Raw genomic sequence first — 17,542 nt, forward strand, 5'->3', positions numbered from 1 at the left:
AGATGTGTCCGGCTTGTTAGAAGCTCCTCACTGGGAGGCAGTGATTTATTGTTCCTGTTAGATTTTAAAGGTTATTCCTTAAAAGGCCCCGGTGGCTAGAAAATGAGAGCAGTTACTCTCTCTAGGTACAGATGGAGATGGTAAAAGAAGAACGGAGGCCGAGGTAATGGCTGTGAGGTGTTGGAGAACTTCAAAGAAGGAAGAAATGTACAAAATAGAATTATTTATGCTTGGATGAAGTCTGTGTGTGGACGGTGGGAGTGGTCATGGAGAGAGGTTAAATAAGTACTTTTGATAATAAACTGGGACTCTGTTTCACCAAGCAAAATGAACAGGTATTCATACAGTGAATATGATGTAAGGCTGGATCGTATGTAATTGGCACATCAGAACCAAAGAACCGAGTGAATCAAGAACTGAATGGATTCATTAAAATTAATTTAATTATTTTCACACTTTCATTTCAAGAGTAAAAAGTGACTTTAGACAAGGCCACCTGACACAGTTTTGAAATATCATTGTCTGCACTGTTTTGTTTATTGATTGAAACAAAAGCTTTTGTTTAATCATCAAAGGTCCTCATCACAAGAGAGGGCAGTCATGAGAGATTCTTAGTAGAAGTCTGACGAGTCATACAGGCTGTTAGGAAGTTAATCATTGCTATCTATATAACTAACTATATAATCATCACTCTGGTGTTTGACCCTGCTCAGAGACAGAGTTGGTTATCTATTGGCCAACTCACACGAGATGAAAACATGAGTTATTAACCAAGGCAAAACGGTACTGGAACCTTATGTTTACACAGGTAGAATAAAATAAGGAATAAAGATGCCATCAATTGTCATCGGTATAATCTTGATCTACCTCTTTTTTATCTGTTTATATTCAGATTTCCATCACACGATGTTTTAGCTTAAGAGTCTGTCTTCACTTTCTTGTTTTTAGTCACTGCTGAAGTGGAGATACAGTGCTAGTTGCAAAATAATGTTTTATTGCTTTAATCTGATCTTTCTGTTTCTTACCAACTTCTGTTTATTTTACATTTATAGTCCAGACTCCTGCAGGAACTTCAAACAGCAGACTTGAATATGAACTATTAAAATAACATAAGATTAGATATTAAAGAGAAATTAAACTACGTGGTGAACCTGCAACCTTGAAAGAACTATTAAAGAATGACAATAGAAATAAGAAGGACGGCATGTTTGTGCAAGTGAAAAAAGGTAGTTAAAAAGAAGCTGTGCTGCTCATGTACAGACAGAAAAACAGACTGAAGGGCATAGCTGGACATTGAATTTTCTATTGATTTGTGCCAAGGCCTGAGCTATAAATTTCCCCCTAGTTAGAAATGAAATCAATAGGTAATTAGTTTCGTATTGAAATTACCTGGCCCCCTGTTTCTTTACGTTTGCAATCCAAACATCATTTGATCCCGTTCTTTATCGTCACTCCTGCCCAATCTGTAAACTATCACTCTGGAAAAGCACTGGGACTGCCAAGAAATAGTCTGGATTAACCTTTTAATGCGTTCCTCGGTTCTTAAACTACCCAGGACTACATTAAACCCTTTTTCACTTGTTAATGAAGTGCTTCAAAAATGTAACACTGCAAAAGTAACATCCATCCATCGTCAACTGCTTATCCTGCGTACAGGGTCGTGGGGGGCTGGAGCCAATCCCATTGGGCGAAAGGCGGGCTATACCCTGGACAGGTCGCCAGTCCATCGCAGGGCCACACATAGACAAACAACCACTCACACTAACATTCACACCTAAGGACAATTTTGGAGACACCAATTCACCTAGCCTGCATGTCTTTGGACGGTGGGAGGAAGCCGGAGCATCCGGAGAGAACCCACGTGGACACGGGGAGAACATGCATGAACCCATGACCTTCTTGCTGTGAGGCAACAGTACTAACCACTGCACCGCCGCGCCGCCCGCAAAAGTAACAAATTTAGCTTATTAAGTATAAGTTATGTGAGGACAAGGCTAGAACCATCTTGGAATAATGTGGGGACTTTCTGCCAACATTACGTGATCGCAGCCTTTACCGACATTTACGACTTTCAGTGAATTCTTATAAAGTAGTTTATAAATCTGGCTACACTGTTGTCTTGTATGATCATCTGACTGCTCGTGTTTCTTGCCCCATCAGACTTTGTTGTAGGGATGTTGTTGTGTTCCCAGATCTCAGCAGTAAAATGTGATCATAAGCACCAAAACTTTGTAAATAAACCCATACAGTAATAAACTAGGAGTTTCCTCTTAATATCAAAGACCGTTTTACAAAATCCTCACCATGCCGTTTGTGTAAAATAAATATTGGTGAAAGCTACAATAGATAATTCTGAAGGTGTTTTTATTATAAAGGCCTTGTACCTGCAGGGGCATCTGTTTGAACATTCTCTGTGGAGGCTGAACAAGTCCACAGCCTCACGTCCTCCAGCTTTGCCTTTCTGAGTGCCTCATTCTTCATAACTCTCCCTCTGTCTCACAGTCTGTCTCTGCGCTTCGCTCCATGGCAGCCTGGTGCCTGATCTGTGACGCAGTGAGACAGATTTTGCCAGGCACTCCTTTAATCAGATAGATTAACTGCCAGTATTGTGTTTTTCCTTTTTATCATCCTGTGCTTCAGTGGGCTCTCACTCTCTCTGTGAAGATCAGATTCAGGCGTGATAGCCTGAAAATTCTCACCACACAGGACCCCTGTTCTGTCAACACAGGAAATATGATTTGAATCTGTTTGCTGAATAATACAATAGTTATTTCTTATAGTAGTTACATTTTTGTGCATGTGTTTTGTTCCTTAGGCGGGGAGCCCGACTTCAGTCAACGCTCCATGCAGTTTCTCAAGGACGTCAGTTTCTCCCTCCAGCCAGGACATCTGCAGGTACAAACCACTTCAGCCTCATTCCACTTGTACTGACAGTGATGTCATTTTATGTCCATAGTAATGTGAACCCATGAGGACAATAAATGTAATCTATTTATCAGTCCATTACTGGTGAGGAACCATATCAGTGGGCGATGTTGGCTCAGCCTTTACCCTTGACAATATACTGTCACTGTGGGAAGTAGTCTTGGTTGCCAGTATCCTGCTGTAAAATAGATTTTAAATGTCATCTAGGTATTTTCACGCAAAGACAAAGCCCCCGAAACCTTTTTATCTACTTTATTTTCAAATTCCTTTGTTTTCAAATGCATGATGTCTTCTCCATTTCTCTTTTTCTTTTTTCTTTTTTTTTTTTTTTTTGTCCTTTCCCGTTCCTTCTCCTGCTGTCCTTTACCACTGTCGTCAATCACGTTCCTCTTTCATAAACACACGTGCACAAACACTTTCACTGCAGCCGTCAGGATCACGACTGTCAGAAGCAGACTGCAGTGGTTCTGTTGAATTCTAATGGTAAAACCTGTCTAGGTTCAGGAGGTATTTCAGTGACCACCCTCTGCGCAGACGCCTTACCAGCCTCCAAACATGCCAAACAGCGAGACTGGCTCTCCCTGCTCCGCCCCTCCTCTGTCAACATCCGCGCCAACGGCAAGCTCCGGTTTTCTGCGTCTCTGAATGACATGGGCCAGCGTGTAGACAGTCTTTGTCGTGGTCTGCACTTTATAGATCGCACCTGCTCTGAGGGAGAGCTGGAGCTGAAGCCCGAGCCTGTTCAACCGCCCAGCTCGGATCGAAGGGCGCACACACTCAATGGCAAGCTGACGGCAGCACCTGCACACCAGAACCCAAATCTGGCCTACTCAACACGCACCCACCCCCACCTCGTCCCCTCCTTCACCAACAACTACAAATACATGTTGGGCATCCCTCCCGCCAATTGTCTCCCATCCAACGCCATTATCGCCCCTCCTTCTCCTCTTTCCAACACCCACCTCCACCCTCATCACTCTCCAAGCGCCAACTTCCTCCGTCTCCTCCTCCCCTTCTCTCGATCCTCTACCTCAGCCAGCCTGCAGTGCTCTGAGCTGGGCAGCTACACCTCTCACCTCCACATCACCAAGTCCTCTAGCGCCCTGCTGGAAGGCAGTGAGTCAGGATTTCCCCCCGAGGATCTATTGGGAGATGACGACGTGTTTGAGGAAGACCTGCTCAGTCCAGCTCCAAAGGGCACGGGCCAGCTGGCAACCCCAGAAACGGTCACCGTGGCTGGGCCAGGTGCTTTTCTAGCCCCACTGTGCTATATGGATGAGGACAACGACTTGGACTGCTGCCCGTCCCCTTTGTCAGAGAAAACTGGGCCACTGTCACCCTATTCACTATCTGAGGACTGCTGCAGGTGGGTGACTGTCTGGATGGTGTAATCCACACCCACCCTTCCTGTGACTTGGTAGAGCCCAGACCACCCCTGTGCCGTTACAGTGGCAGTAAACCCCAGAGCCCCATGGAGTAGTGGAGAGCTTCTCATCCTGTAGTAACTGCCCAGCAAACATCCTATACCACAGCAGCACCCTGTTCGGAGTGGAGCTGTTAATCTGAAGAAGGCCTGCTCCTCAGCTGTCCTGATTCAACCACTCATGTCGGTCTAGAACAGAAATGTCACTTAATTTCATTTCATACCATTTCATTTCACTCCAGTTTTATCTCAGTGCTCTGCCATGTTTTTCATTGTCCTGTCAAGCTGTGTTTTTAAAATAATTTCTCATTGTTACAAGATCGATGAGGCATTAAAGTGTCTTATATGGGCTGTGAAAATGTGTGATTGATTTAGCCCATATGCTTTATGCTTTGCAGTAAAGGTAGGAATAGGAGGCATTGGCAATATTAAGGAAAAGATGGAGGGGCAGAGGTTAGGGTAGAAAATGTAATAGTATTAAGGAATGGAGTGTGTCCGTCTGAGAAATAGTGGAACAGAAGCAGTTGTGGAGAGAGTAATGATGCTGAACCAGTGGAGTCTGTCTGATTGGGTCAACAGGGCTGTCATCAGTCTTTTTCACACGGCAGTCTGTCCGCATTCTGATTGGCAGAGCCAGGCTATGTTAGGAAGGACCGATTGTGAGTAATATTTGATTACAGATCAGGTCATGGGTGCATGGCCCCCATAGATGAGGCTTGCTAGCGGTAGATCTTACTATGTCGATCACATTGTGTCCTTCTGGGTTACATTATCTGTCAATACTCCGTCTGGCAGCAGTTCACTGGGTTAATGAGTGAGAAGTCTTAAGCACAAATGAATGTCAATTATATATGTCTGTCTTGTTTTTGTTGTTCCCTCTGAGTTGTGGTCTGTGCATGTACTCCGTTCGAGATTATATGTCTTATACGTCAGCTGTGGGTTGATGGAGAAACATGAGCTTAGAATTGGCAAGGTGAAGGCCAGAGATCAGGAAGCAGATTATTGGCTCCAAATAGCCTGCGTAGTCTGTGACCACGTACACTCACACACAAACAAACACATTGTGCCAGCTTTCTGTCAGGTGGCTTGAAGCATGACCTCAGAGCAGAGGCTGGTGTGTGTGTGTGTGTGTGTGTGTGTGTGTGTGTGGATTGGTGGTTGTTTTTCACAGACAAATAGCACATAAATTATTAGCCAGCTCTTTTATTGACAATATTTCAGAAAGTAATGGTTGGAAGTCTTAAATGAGGTGAGTTGGTTTCTTTCTTTATCGGCAATATCACCTTTTTTGAAAGAAACTTAAAGGTACAAACACATTTTAATGTTCATTGTTTGTTTTTACCAAAACACATTGTGTGTATCCTAACAAACATACAGAATGCATTTCCTCAAACATTTCCCAAAGTGATCTCTCTGATTATTTTTAGAACCGTGCATTGCTTACATATTTATGTACATTGGCTAGTATCTGTCTTCTTACATGACTTTTGGTTGTGCATTGCTACGTTGCATGACACGCTGGGGCGGCTGTGGCTGAGGAGATAGAGCGGGTCGTCCACTAATTAGAAGGTCGGTGGTTTGATCCCTGACTCCTCCAGTCTGCATGTCTTTGGGCAAGATACTGAACTCAAAATTGCTTTTATGAATGTGTGTGAATGATTAGTTTCTTGCACAGTAACCTCTGCCATCAGTGTATGAATGTGGGGTTAATGTGACATGTAGTGTAAAGCGCTTTGACTAGAAAGGCGCTATAAAAGTATAGTGTACTGTCGATAAGCAGAACAGCGTAAAACGGGATGTCATTTAACCCGTACTTCATTTCATAGACATGGCCAACCTTTGAAGCAAATGACAATTATTACAGTCAGGCTTATGTTTCTTTACTTTTTGACGGCCTTTTCACCTTCTCCAGTTCTTACTTTGCCTCTTGGACGCTCTGCGCATCACTGCCTTATGTGGTCCTTGTGCATGTGCTATTAGAGCACCAGTTACAAACAAAACTGGGACAAAAACATTGCAGTGAAAACCAACTACAGTTTGTGTAATTCCTTAACCTGAGATTCTTCTGAGCAAATTTTAATATTCTCTTTTAAGGCAAGTGTGAACGCACGAAGAGAGGCGAGTAACCCCAAAGACTTACAGAGAGCGGAAAGGAGGAAAAAAGGAGATGGCTTCCAGTGGTGCTTCCACCAATTGAATTGTGTGTTTCTGATCAGTGTGTCTCTGGCAGAATGTAGCGCTTAAACTGTTAAGACCAAACTGAACAGGCTGAGAAAAGGAGAGAACAAAACGCCCCAGATGTCACACTCTGCCCCATACAGCCCTTATGAAAATCTGTTTAGCAGAAACGCAAAAACAACAGATTGGTGTTGAAAAATTTATTTGAAAATAAAAACATAAACATTTCAGGACGAGGGCAGAGCAAGGAATAGCTGGAGGGAGGTGATCTTAAATCAACACATTGAGGAAACAGACAAGTGACAACAGGAAGAAAGTGAATGCCTCGCCAAGGCTGTAATGTTGCAGAGCTTGTTTCCCTCTCAGCTTGTGGTGCTTGTGATTTCCCGACTCTGTTTTTCATCTCACATTTTCATGTTCACATACTCTAACGGCGCCTCTGCCATCTTAAAATTACAGTTAACTGGGTGTGTTTTGGCTGCTCAAGCGATGCAAATTAAATTTTAACTTCCCATGATTAACAGTGCTTGGAATGTGCTGCTGCTGACACAGATGCAGTAAATTTTGCTGTAAATTTGCGAGAGGGGTTTGGGATTCTGTCAAATGTACAGATGTACACGTTACTTGGAAGGATGAAGCTGAATCCTTTGTGCTCTATTAGTGAGATTTCTGTCTTTAAAGTGGCTTTTGCAGCAGTTTATATACAGTCTTGGCTGTTCCTAGCAGGTGAGGCCTCCATGAAACCCAAATTTTTCACCCTAAAGACACTTATGATGTTTATTGACTGTGGTTCCATGGGGAGGTGTAGAGATTTTTCTATGGTTATCCCCTCCCTTGTTTAAAAAAAATTCCATATCAACATTAGAATAATTTGTCAAATTGGTCCATTTCTGCATGCATCAAGCCTGGAAAGAGTCCAGGTTCCCAGGCTTATTTTATTTTTTGTTTTTTGCGAGTGGAGTACAGCAGAGTGGGATGAGAATGTGCAGTTCAACATCTTGTCAACCATGCAAACAAACACAAACAAAGCAGCCCAGCCATAACCAATAGCAATAGCACTCTTCCGTAGATGTTAATTGTGGCTCTTCTATCCCACCTCCTCCTCTATTTAAGAAGCCATTGAAATTACCTATTTTTATCTTCCTTTGTCTTATAATCTTGTAACGCTTTGGCCAGATCAGTGAAGCCTTCAAATAGACATTCACTTTCTAACATGTGTGGGCGGTGTGGGCATGTGTGGGTGTGCATGCATGTCTTCACGTGTTCTTTATCCTTCCCTGAACCGGGATAATGACAACCCCATTTGAGCTCCCTGCTCTCTTCTCCTTCAGCTTTTTCAACACCTTTCTATGCTTGTTTCTTCCTCTCCAGAGAGAAATACAAGTGCTCTCTGCATCTCACTCAGGGAAAACACAGTAGAGGCCTTTCCTGGTTTCTGCATCTGATGGTAGAAATTGGTGGAAAAAAATTAGTTTGAGGTATAGGTTGAAATAACTGTTTGCTCCTTCCCTTGTGTAACTTGTATCCATTAAACTTCAAAGCCTCTGCAGGGGGCATCATGTGCACTTTGTCTACACTTAAACACCCTGGTTTTTAATCAAAGTTGTGTTTTAGTGGAACAAGCAGCAGCTAATTTTGGGGCTTATTGTTCATTCACTGAGGACTCTGCCTTGGTCTGAACAGCTGCAACAAGGTTAATGTCCTGACATTGAATTTTGAGATAATAATGACTTTAGCTGCTGCTTCCTGCAAGAAGGGCGTGGGCTTGACTTGGAGGTAATAGCTTGCTCTAATAGCCTTCTCCAACCCCTTCATTTTGTCGATTACCACTATAACTCTCTGCCTTTGCAGACTCTGGCTGACTTACTGGTGAAAGGGTGAACATAATCTGGATTCTAACACAATCTACCTCGTCATCAGATGCGCAGGCACAGTCTCACTTAAGACAAATACACTCCTCCTTAGTGTGGATGTCTCCAACCTGTCAGTCAGTATCCGATATATGATCTTGAAGAGGAGAGGGGGACCGCTTCAGTGTGATGTAAAATTTCTGATTGGTTCCTCTCCCTGAGAAAAGCCTGTTCAGCAGTCCTTAGAGGTAGCAGACACCTAATCAAATGTTCCAGTTGTCGGTACCTGTGCCCAGAATACTTTACCAAGCATCTACTGGGGCTGAGCACCAACAGCTTTTTAGTTGAATGCAATTGCATGCAGTGCCTTGGCTTTAAAAATGCAATTAAGGTTATTTGTGGTTTGTGGTGGTGTATTGCAGTGATTCCCAACACTGGTCTATTCTCATTTGTCAGGAGGTATGTGAAAAGACTGAAAAAGAAGCTAAAGTAATTATTACTACTACTAATTAAAAAAAAATAAAAATATTTACACACACACACACACACACACACACACACACACACACACTGAGTCAGCTGTAACACCTGAACATTACGTGTTGTAAATGAGTCCGTGAAAACTACATTAGCAAGTGAGCGATAAATCGCTAAAAGTAATGGATAAACAGTTGAAATACTTTTTTATTATTGGTATTGGTGGTAGTATGGTTGTAGTACAAATGCAAACTTGACCAAAGCAACCTAAACACTGACCGTTGAATTGTATGAAAAAATATTTTAACAATATCCAGATCCAAGATCCAGTTTATAATCTATTCTTAAGAGCACGTTTAGAACATGATGTCTGGTGCTGATGAAGGTGTACTTGAGTTCATGTGGAAAGGCTGTAGTGGGGGGGGCATAGTTATCATTACAGGCAATTTGAATCAGATCCTCCAACACTGTGACTAAGATTGCTACTTGTGAGATTAGATTTTAGAGATAGAAATTTTGTGCTGCGACGTTGCAAAATATAGAAGATAATTTTTTCCGAAATGAAGTGCTTTGAATCAAATTAGTTTGTCTTGATTGAGTTTAGTCATGTGGGACATGTATTGTCCTCTGTGTTCAGAGTCTAAACATGCTATTATAAATGTGAAATTATACCTGCCGTGCTTTCCTATGTCTGTGGCTAGCGTGGAATAAATGAGCATGAAAATGCATTTTCTTATTATACATGCCACTAGAGAATGCTACAAGTTTTGAGTTTGGGGATCTGTCAGCTTTTCCTGCCAACTTTTCTCTGTTTGATCTTTCCTCCACCATGTCTTCCTCTTGTTACAGCTGTCTTGCCTCTAGCTTAGTGTTGACTTGTATTCTTTGGCTCCCGTAGGATTTGTCACTGTGAAGGGGATGACGAGAGCCCTCTGATCACACCATGCCACTGTACGGGGAGCCTGCGCTTCGTCCACCAGTCCTGTCTACAGCAGTGGATCAAGAGCTCTGACACTCGCTGCTGTGAGCTCTGTAAATATGAGTTCATCATGGAGACCAAGCTCAAACCGCTGCGCAAGGTGAGACACAGTTTGTACGTAGAGTACATATTAATCTGAAGTGGAACATAAAGTCAATAATGCTCATGTTTAGTAATAAAGTGGATAAATTCAGGCCGTCGTGAACGAAGGAGTGACGTAAGCTCACGTCACTCCTTCGTTGTGAAGCTGAGAATGCCAAAAGCTGTCTCCAATCTGTCACGCAGATAATAGAAGCATGACACTAAGCTTTGAAGCCGTTTTCATAAGCGGAACTTTTTGGGTGATTCATTTCAAATGGTTTAGAGGCAGTACACTTCCATTAAAGTCTCTTATCAATCACTGTGGCCTGGAGATAGCAGGACACTCTAATTAAAATTCCTCCACCCTTCATTAGCTGCACAAAAGGCCTTAAACAAATGCACCGATGGTAATAGCTTCTGAATCCCGCTGGTGAACATTGAAGTTGTTCGTGTGTGAGCTTGCAAAGAAATTCCAGATGAGATGGGGATGTCGGTCTTGGTATGAAGTGTTTATCAAAGGATGTTTGGTTTCATCTGCAACACCTGCTTCTTCTCAAAATGACCTTGCAATTATGCCATTTCATCATCTGAATACATGAGTAGTGCATTTGCATGTTGAGAGGAGCCTATACAGCTTATTTGCAAAACCGATCTGCTGGTGCTAGCATTGTATTGTGTGTTTTCTTTGTATCTCTGGGCTCATTTCCTGATGATTTGTTGTGAAGGCAGTGACAGGCAAGATGCCTGGTCTCTGTGTGTTGTATGCCACTTTTCTTCATCTTACTCACCCTGCCGAGTGTGTGTTATGGAGCGTTTGATCTTGGCCAAAAGTGCAAACATTTTAAGTATTTCAAGTATGTTTTTCAAAGTATGCATGCATCTATGTGTGCGTATGGATTGTTGATGCCTCATTTTGACCTCCTCAAATGTCCTTTCTTTGTACCCTCGTGCTCTCTGCCGCAGTGGGAGAAGCTCCAGATGACGGCGAGCGAGAGGAGGAAGATTATGTGTTCGGTCACCTTCCATGTCATCGCCATCACCTGCGTGGTGTGGTCGCTCTACGTTCTCATCGACAGAACAGCGGACGAAATCAAACAAGGTCAGCACAGACTCAGACACACACACACAGAAAAGCATTAGTATAACATCGTCGTCTCTGTTAAATGTAGTGTCGTGCAATCTTCCACCGCCTCCGTCATTCAGTAATTCACATACAGTATTATATCAAATCTGCATAAGTGTAGTGTTGATTCAGTGATGTGAGTATTGGGTGTGAATAGTGTGAAATGTTCTATAAGACTGGAATAATTGTGAACATAATTCACTCTTACAAGCTCAGTGGGCATCAAAGTCACAACTAAGACCAAACAAATGTGTAGAGAGTATGCTGCGATTCTTTAGAGATGATTGGTCTGGTCTGTTTTTTGGACATTAAGTTCAGACCTGTAGTCCATAAAAGAGAAGAGATAAAAGAAAAGGAGATTTTAAAAATAGATATTTACATATATCACTCTTAAGATCCTGTTTGAGATTGAGACATTCAGAGTGAGGTTATTATTGCAAACGAGGTTCATTCTTACTAATTCAAGGTGTTCAGGTCAGGTTTTGTGTGCGTGGCGTAAATCAAAATGACTAAGCTGAAGGTCAATTCATGGTTAGTCAACAAAAGGCACTCACAAGGATAAGTGTGTGTACGTTTGAGTGATTGTTCTTTTTGTGTGCTTTTGTTAATTAGCATGTATGTTTTAGACGGAGTTAGTTGCTTCCTCTTGTTTCCTGTCTTTGTGCTAAGCTAAGCTAACTGGCTGCTGGCTGTAGCTTCATATTTAGCTTACAGATATGAGAGTGGTTTCAATCTCCTCATCTATAAGTATTCCTTTAAGGAATATGTGGACACTTCTTGCTAAAGAAGATGACTGTTTTGTCCCAGGTTGAGCTTTCTGATTTTCTTTCACCAATTTTTAGCAATATTATATGTATGTGCCAAACTGGACTCAGCTGCAGACAGACAGATAGCTACAGCCAATAATCCAGCAAGTCGACACAGAAGGGCATTATGGTTTTTTAAAACCTCTGGTAAAACATGACTAAGAATTTAAAAGCATTTTTAGCAGCCCCTAGTGCCTGGGCTGCTACTTACATCCATCTTGACCAAAGTGGTCGGCAGTGCTTGGCTATGGACAGTTTGCCACTGCCATCCTCAAAGCGCTGTGCTCTCACTATCGGAGCTGAAAATGGAGAAGGCTGCTTTTAATGATGAACTGTTGTATCATCTGCTGGCACCACCTATGCTGCCACTCATTCTTCTCTGGCAAATTTGGTGCTTCTGAGACGGTGTACAGATGGAGGAGCAAGCTGTGCCTGTTAAGCCCAACCTGATGATTCATACTTGTTAGAGTCCATGAATGCTGTCAGGTTCAATCAACACAGTGATGCCAAATGGTTCCTCCCCAGTGCTGTTTGTCCTCTGCCAACTCACACAGAACCACCGTTATGATTTTCTCTCAATTTGCTTACAGAGATTACAGCAGAATTGCATCTAATACACCTTCAAATGTATTTGATTGTCTTGTTTGGTTTGTGAAGCAGATTTAATGTTTGTGATTGCATGACAAATTGTGTCCTAAAGTGTGCAAATGTAATATTTACTTTACTTATTCTGCGCTTTGCCTTTTCTATCAATCTGTTTGTGTGTCTTTGGTAACACATGATACTTACATTTTCTTTACTCATGCAGCCGGAAGAATCCCAGGTAAACATTTCAACTTTGACCTTTTGTCTTTCAAACTGTGTCTTCGCCCCTGTCAGCCTTTCTGCCACCTGTATCCAGTTCTTGTCCAAGTGCACTTTCCTTCCCTTTCCTTCTGCCTTGATTTCAGGATAAAAATGATGCTTCTTCACCCTTAAAGGCCGGTTACATTCAGAGCACCTCACTGAATGTTCCAGCCTAGTGAATGCAGAGTCGAGGAACACGCTGTGAATTATTTTCTGTGTTACACTTTGTGGCTGAGGATTTTGATTAAAACAAACCTCACTGACATATTCTCACACAACTAACAACACATTAATCTCTTCTCATAGCATTAGATATAGAGCACCTGATATCGCTGTCTTGCATAAGCATAGTTAATACCATACTGATTATGTTTGCCTTGTTTGAATTGGGATTCCTCTCATTATATGAGGGGTTTTTGGATTTCATTGGATATACTTATTCATCAAGGGTAGAATTTAGTTACTCCACCTGAAACATAAAAGCCAACATGGAAAGAAAAGACTGATGGGTTGCAGGTCAGCTGTGTATTTTCAGAGAAGAAAGGCATTTTTGGTTTTTGAAGATGCTGCAGTGTATTACAAATATTTACACTTCCCCAAAATTGCAATATTTTCACCTCTTGCTTAGAGCTTTATGTTTCAGGGTTTTTGCAATTCTCAAAATGCTGCAGCTTCAGGGGGGTATAGAAATGTTTTCACATGGTTTAGCAAATTCCCTACAAAATGATCCCTTTGAAAAGCCTGCTGTTGTGTTTTAGTTTTGTTAGTGGTGTTGTTCCCACTTTTAAAGCCGTTATTTTTTCTTTGTTATATTTAATTATTTTGGGGGGCATTTTATGGATTAATCGACATTGGAGAGATAACAGGAAAAGAGGGGAAAGAGACATAGATGGGCATAAAATCCCCTATCGCTGTCATTGTATATCACATTATTGATATATTATTGATATGTGAGGTAACGCATTTTCTAGAAAATCAATGAAGAAATGTGACAATTACATTTTTTTTGTTCTAATTTTCTGAATGAATTATATGACAAGAAACTTTATCACACTGTTGAAAAAACCCCCACATTTCAGTCTGGTCTGTGTTTGACATGTTTCTCTGTTTGTCCTCTGTTCCTCAGGGATCCTTGAATGGCCTTTCTGGACCAAGCTGGTGGTGGTGGCCATCGGCTTCACGGGTGGACTGGTGTTTATGTATGTCCAGTGCAAAGTCTACATTCATCTATGGAGGAGACTCAAGGCTTACAACCGGGTCATATACGTCCAGAACCGGCCAGATACGTGTAAAAAGCTGGCGCTGGAGAAGCCGCCTCTATTGGAGCCAAGTCTCGATAACAAGGAGGCTCTGGCCCCAACCCAGTCGGACACAAACTCCTCCCAGTACACAGAGACAGAGGACTACAGTTTGGAAGTGCTCCATGTCTGACCACTCCATGCCATTGGTTGTCCTACTTATACACACACAAACAGGCAGCAGTTGTGGAAATGCTCTGTGCCTGATGCCCGACCGACCCACCGTCCTCCTCCTGGTCTTCTAATATTCCTGAAACTCCATCCACAGAGACAGACGGACCAAGACCTTGTGTCTTCTTCTATCCACATTCCTCCTATCATACCTTATTCCTCCCTCAATCCACACACTCGCCTCTTTCTTTTCCCAGGACCAGACAGAATTTACTGACTTGTGTAAATTTGTGAAGAGGCCTGGAGCATACCACTATCTATATACACACACACACACACACACACACACACACACACACACACACACACACACACACACACACACACACACACACACACACACACACACACACACCCTTTTATGTACACCTCTGGGAGAGCAAGACTGAGACGAAAGGACTCCCAAACGCTCCGGAGGTCTACACGTCTCTGATGTGTGGTTTGTTTACTTGTGAGTTTGTTAGATTTGTTCGTTTTTACCTCCTGTGAGTCTTGGGCTAACCTGCCGTGGATCAGTATGTAGCGCCGCACATCGGATCTCTGGAACATTCCAGCTACTGCCATCTGTGTTGCTGGTCTGAATCCGATCAGGCCTTGATCTGGACAAGCATCGAAGCACTTTTGTTTTTTAGTTCCCAAAACAAATCCCCCTCCCTTCCTCTTTGCTCCTTTTTTTGTCTTTAATATGAATTAAGTCGTATAGTCTTGTACATGGGGGAGAGCACGCTCAAAATTGGAAATGTTTGTTTCCTGTTTTATTTGACATTGCATTTCCTCATACACATGTATTAATCCTCCCATTTATGACAAAAAAGGAATTGGGGTTAAAAAGTGGAATCATGCTGAAGAAACATTTGAGTGTTATAGTCAGAACAGGAAAAAGGCAAGGTTTGAGAATGATGTCAGGCTCATAGCTCTAATGCAGATGGGGAAATCCAGCCACATGACTTCTTTACCCCAACGTGAAATTACTGAAGGCTTTGAGAATGTAAACTTTTTTTTAAAAAAAGATTATAAAAATAAAATTTAAAAAAAACAAACATTTTTACTGTCACAGGAGATCATTTCCATGATCATAAATGAGAGCCTTTGGACATAAACGGTGTTGCTCGTGTTTTTTTTATCCTGCGAATGACAGTGTGATATTCCTTGTGCAGTTTTTAATATGTTGATTTGTTTGCTTAGTCACGGGATACGCCCTTGAGAAATCTACAGCTGCCTATTTTCAGTCTTTCCTCCCATCGCTCCCATTGTGCAGGTGGTAATTGATTGACCCCAAATTGATAGTTTTGATTAAAAACCAGGCAGACTGTAACTGTGTGTATATAAATTTAACTGCTTAAAAAACGCTTCAGGCTCATTTTTGCCCTCATGTCTGCACATTTACAATCAATCTCTTCAGTTATGCTGACACACTTCAGCACAGTGTATAAGATGTGAGATCTGTTTGGACGCGACGTATACTAATTACTTTTACTGTCCCCTTGTAAAAATTCATTTTGGATAGGATCATCACCGGTACATGTCTTGTTTCTTCTTGCCAGACTCATATCACGTGGTGGAGGATGTCTATTTTAGCATTCAAGCACAAAGACAGCTAGTGCTTTGCCTCTCATTTGTGCCTTATGTGGCTCAAATCAGACAAGTTTTTCCAACACCTGAAGAAGCACAGCATAAATACTGTAACTGCATTATTTCAGTCATTTATTGTAGGTCACTCTCATGCATCAACAAACAGATAATTTATTTTACAATAAAAGCAAATAATGCTTCCATACATTTGCTGCCTGTGACAGATTTACAGCATCCGTATCAATATCCCTCATTGACAAGCTGACTAGTGCGCCACCTGCTGTTGTGAAGCTGTAGTTGCAGTCTGCGGTAGGCAGCAGTTGATTTCTCAGAGCAATGTGTTTTGGGCTTTTGTGTATGTGGGAGCACAGCAATGCCAGGCTCATGTTGAGCCTCACAGCCATTCCAGCAACACACACATTTTTAAAAACTAGTCTTTGATATACTGTCTGTGAACACCGATGGTCCAACCACATCTGACCATGACTGCTCAGCAGCAGCAATAAATGAAATCTGCGCTTTGTTTTTTGCAACAGTGCATACTGTATGTGTGTATACGCCCCATGGTGACTTGAGATCTGGAGTCTAACATAATTTTAATACATAATATGAGCCGAGGGAGCTGTTGTGTGTCAAGTTGGATTAAGACCTAGTAATGAGAAGCTTCTCTGAAACTTCAATACCCACGAGGCTCAGTGCAATTAGACAGATAAAAAGTGCAATTACCCTTTTTGTTGTTATTCTATTATATAGTTATGTAATGGTGTTTAATGTCCAGGGTTTCCTCTGGGTATAAAATCATTATTTCTTCATTTTGTGTTGTATTTATTTTTAAAAGAAAACAGAGTACAACTTGTTCATTTAAAAATCCCCTTTCATAAGTAATTTTATGCAACTTACACTTTTTTTCCCCCCAGGCTTTTTGTTTTGCGTTTAAGTTTGTCATTTAGATATTAAACTTGTAAAAAAAAAAAAAAAGACTTGGTTGCTCGACCTTAATGTGAATATCTGCTCTTCCTTCTGGCTTTTTAAATTGCTTGATGAATTTTGTTTTAAATATGCAGAATACAGACATTTATTCACAGCATCAAATTCAAACATTTCATGTGTTCCACATAAAAACAACATGGAACATTCAGACGTATAGTAAAATTTAAAGATGGACTGGAGATTATAGACTTTTTTTTTTTTTAACTCTCTACTCATAGGAGCTGGCTCCTTTCATGAAGTCTGAGAAAGAGATGATGTAGTCTAGATGAAGATTGAGACCACTTTAGGACTCTTTTACAAGCAGGCATAATTCTCTCTGAGAGCAGCTTTTTCTTTTACTTTCTTGGTGTTTATCACCATGATCTTATTTCTCTATTGTGTAATTCTATTGAGCAGGACATCGATTGAGAGGGAAAAGTACTTTCTCTGCCTCTCTGTCCCAGTATTTTAGGTTTAAGTCAAAATTTTTCTATCTGTCTTTACCCTGTCGCTTACATTTTATCTTGTCTGGGAATAGTGTAACTTGCATAAAGCTACATTCGTTTACTACTGACTGGACTTGAACATATATGACTGTTTCCCTGTCTTATGATATCATTCCACAAGTGTGTCTGTGAATTTACTTTGAAATAGTAACTGTAAAGAATTTGGTAAAAGTACTTTGTTTGTTTTTAAAAGAAATATTGATGTGTTTTCAGTTTAATTACCCATTATTGAACAAAAGTATGTAGAATTAAAAAGAACAACCAAATAAAAATTAAGTTACTTTTAACGCTTTGTGTCTTTTTCAATACTTATAGTAAATCATGCGCTCTGAATTTAA

The 17,542-nt window shown here is 41.4% G+C and overlaps 1 protein-coding gene across 3 annotated transcripts in view; it reads left to right on the forward strand.

Moving 5' to 3' along the window:
- The window catches only part of march8 (membrane-associated ring finger (C3HC4) 8), a 73,653-nt gene extending 56,162 nt beyond the window's left edge, over nucleotides 1–17,491 (forward strand). For all 3 annotated transcript variants that reach the window (XM_038736972.1, XM_038736971.1, XM_038736973.1), the window contains 4 exons: nucleotides 2,816–2,895; nucleotides 9,752–9,932; nucleotides 10,877–11,012; nucleotides 13,815–17,491. In XM_038736972.1, coding sequence (XP_038592900.1) covers nucleotides 2,816–2,895; nucleotides 9,752–9,932; nucleotides 10,877–11,012; nucleotides 13,815–14,119 — 702 coding nt within the window. In that variant the 3' untranslated portion in view covers nucleotides 14,120–17,491. The remainder of the gene's footprint in view (nucleotides 1–2,815; nucleotides 2,896–9,751; nucleotides 9,933–10,876; nucleotides 11,013–13,814) is intronic.
- Nucleotides 17,492–17,542: the final 51 nt, after the last annotated feature.

This window comes from Micropterus salmoides, unplaced genomic scaffold (genome assembly GCF_014851395.1).
Source record: "Micropterus salmoides isolate LMB-PRFRI ecotype aquatic unplaced genomic scaffold, ASM1485139v1 Ms_hic_scaffold_22, whole genome shotgun sequence".
NCBI lineage: Eukaryota > Metazoa > Chordata > Actinopteri > Centrarchiformes > Centrarchidae > Micropterus > Micropterus salmoides.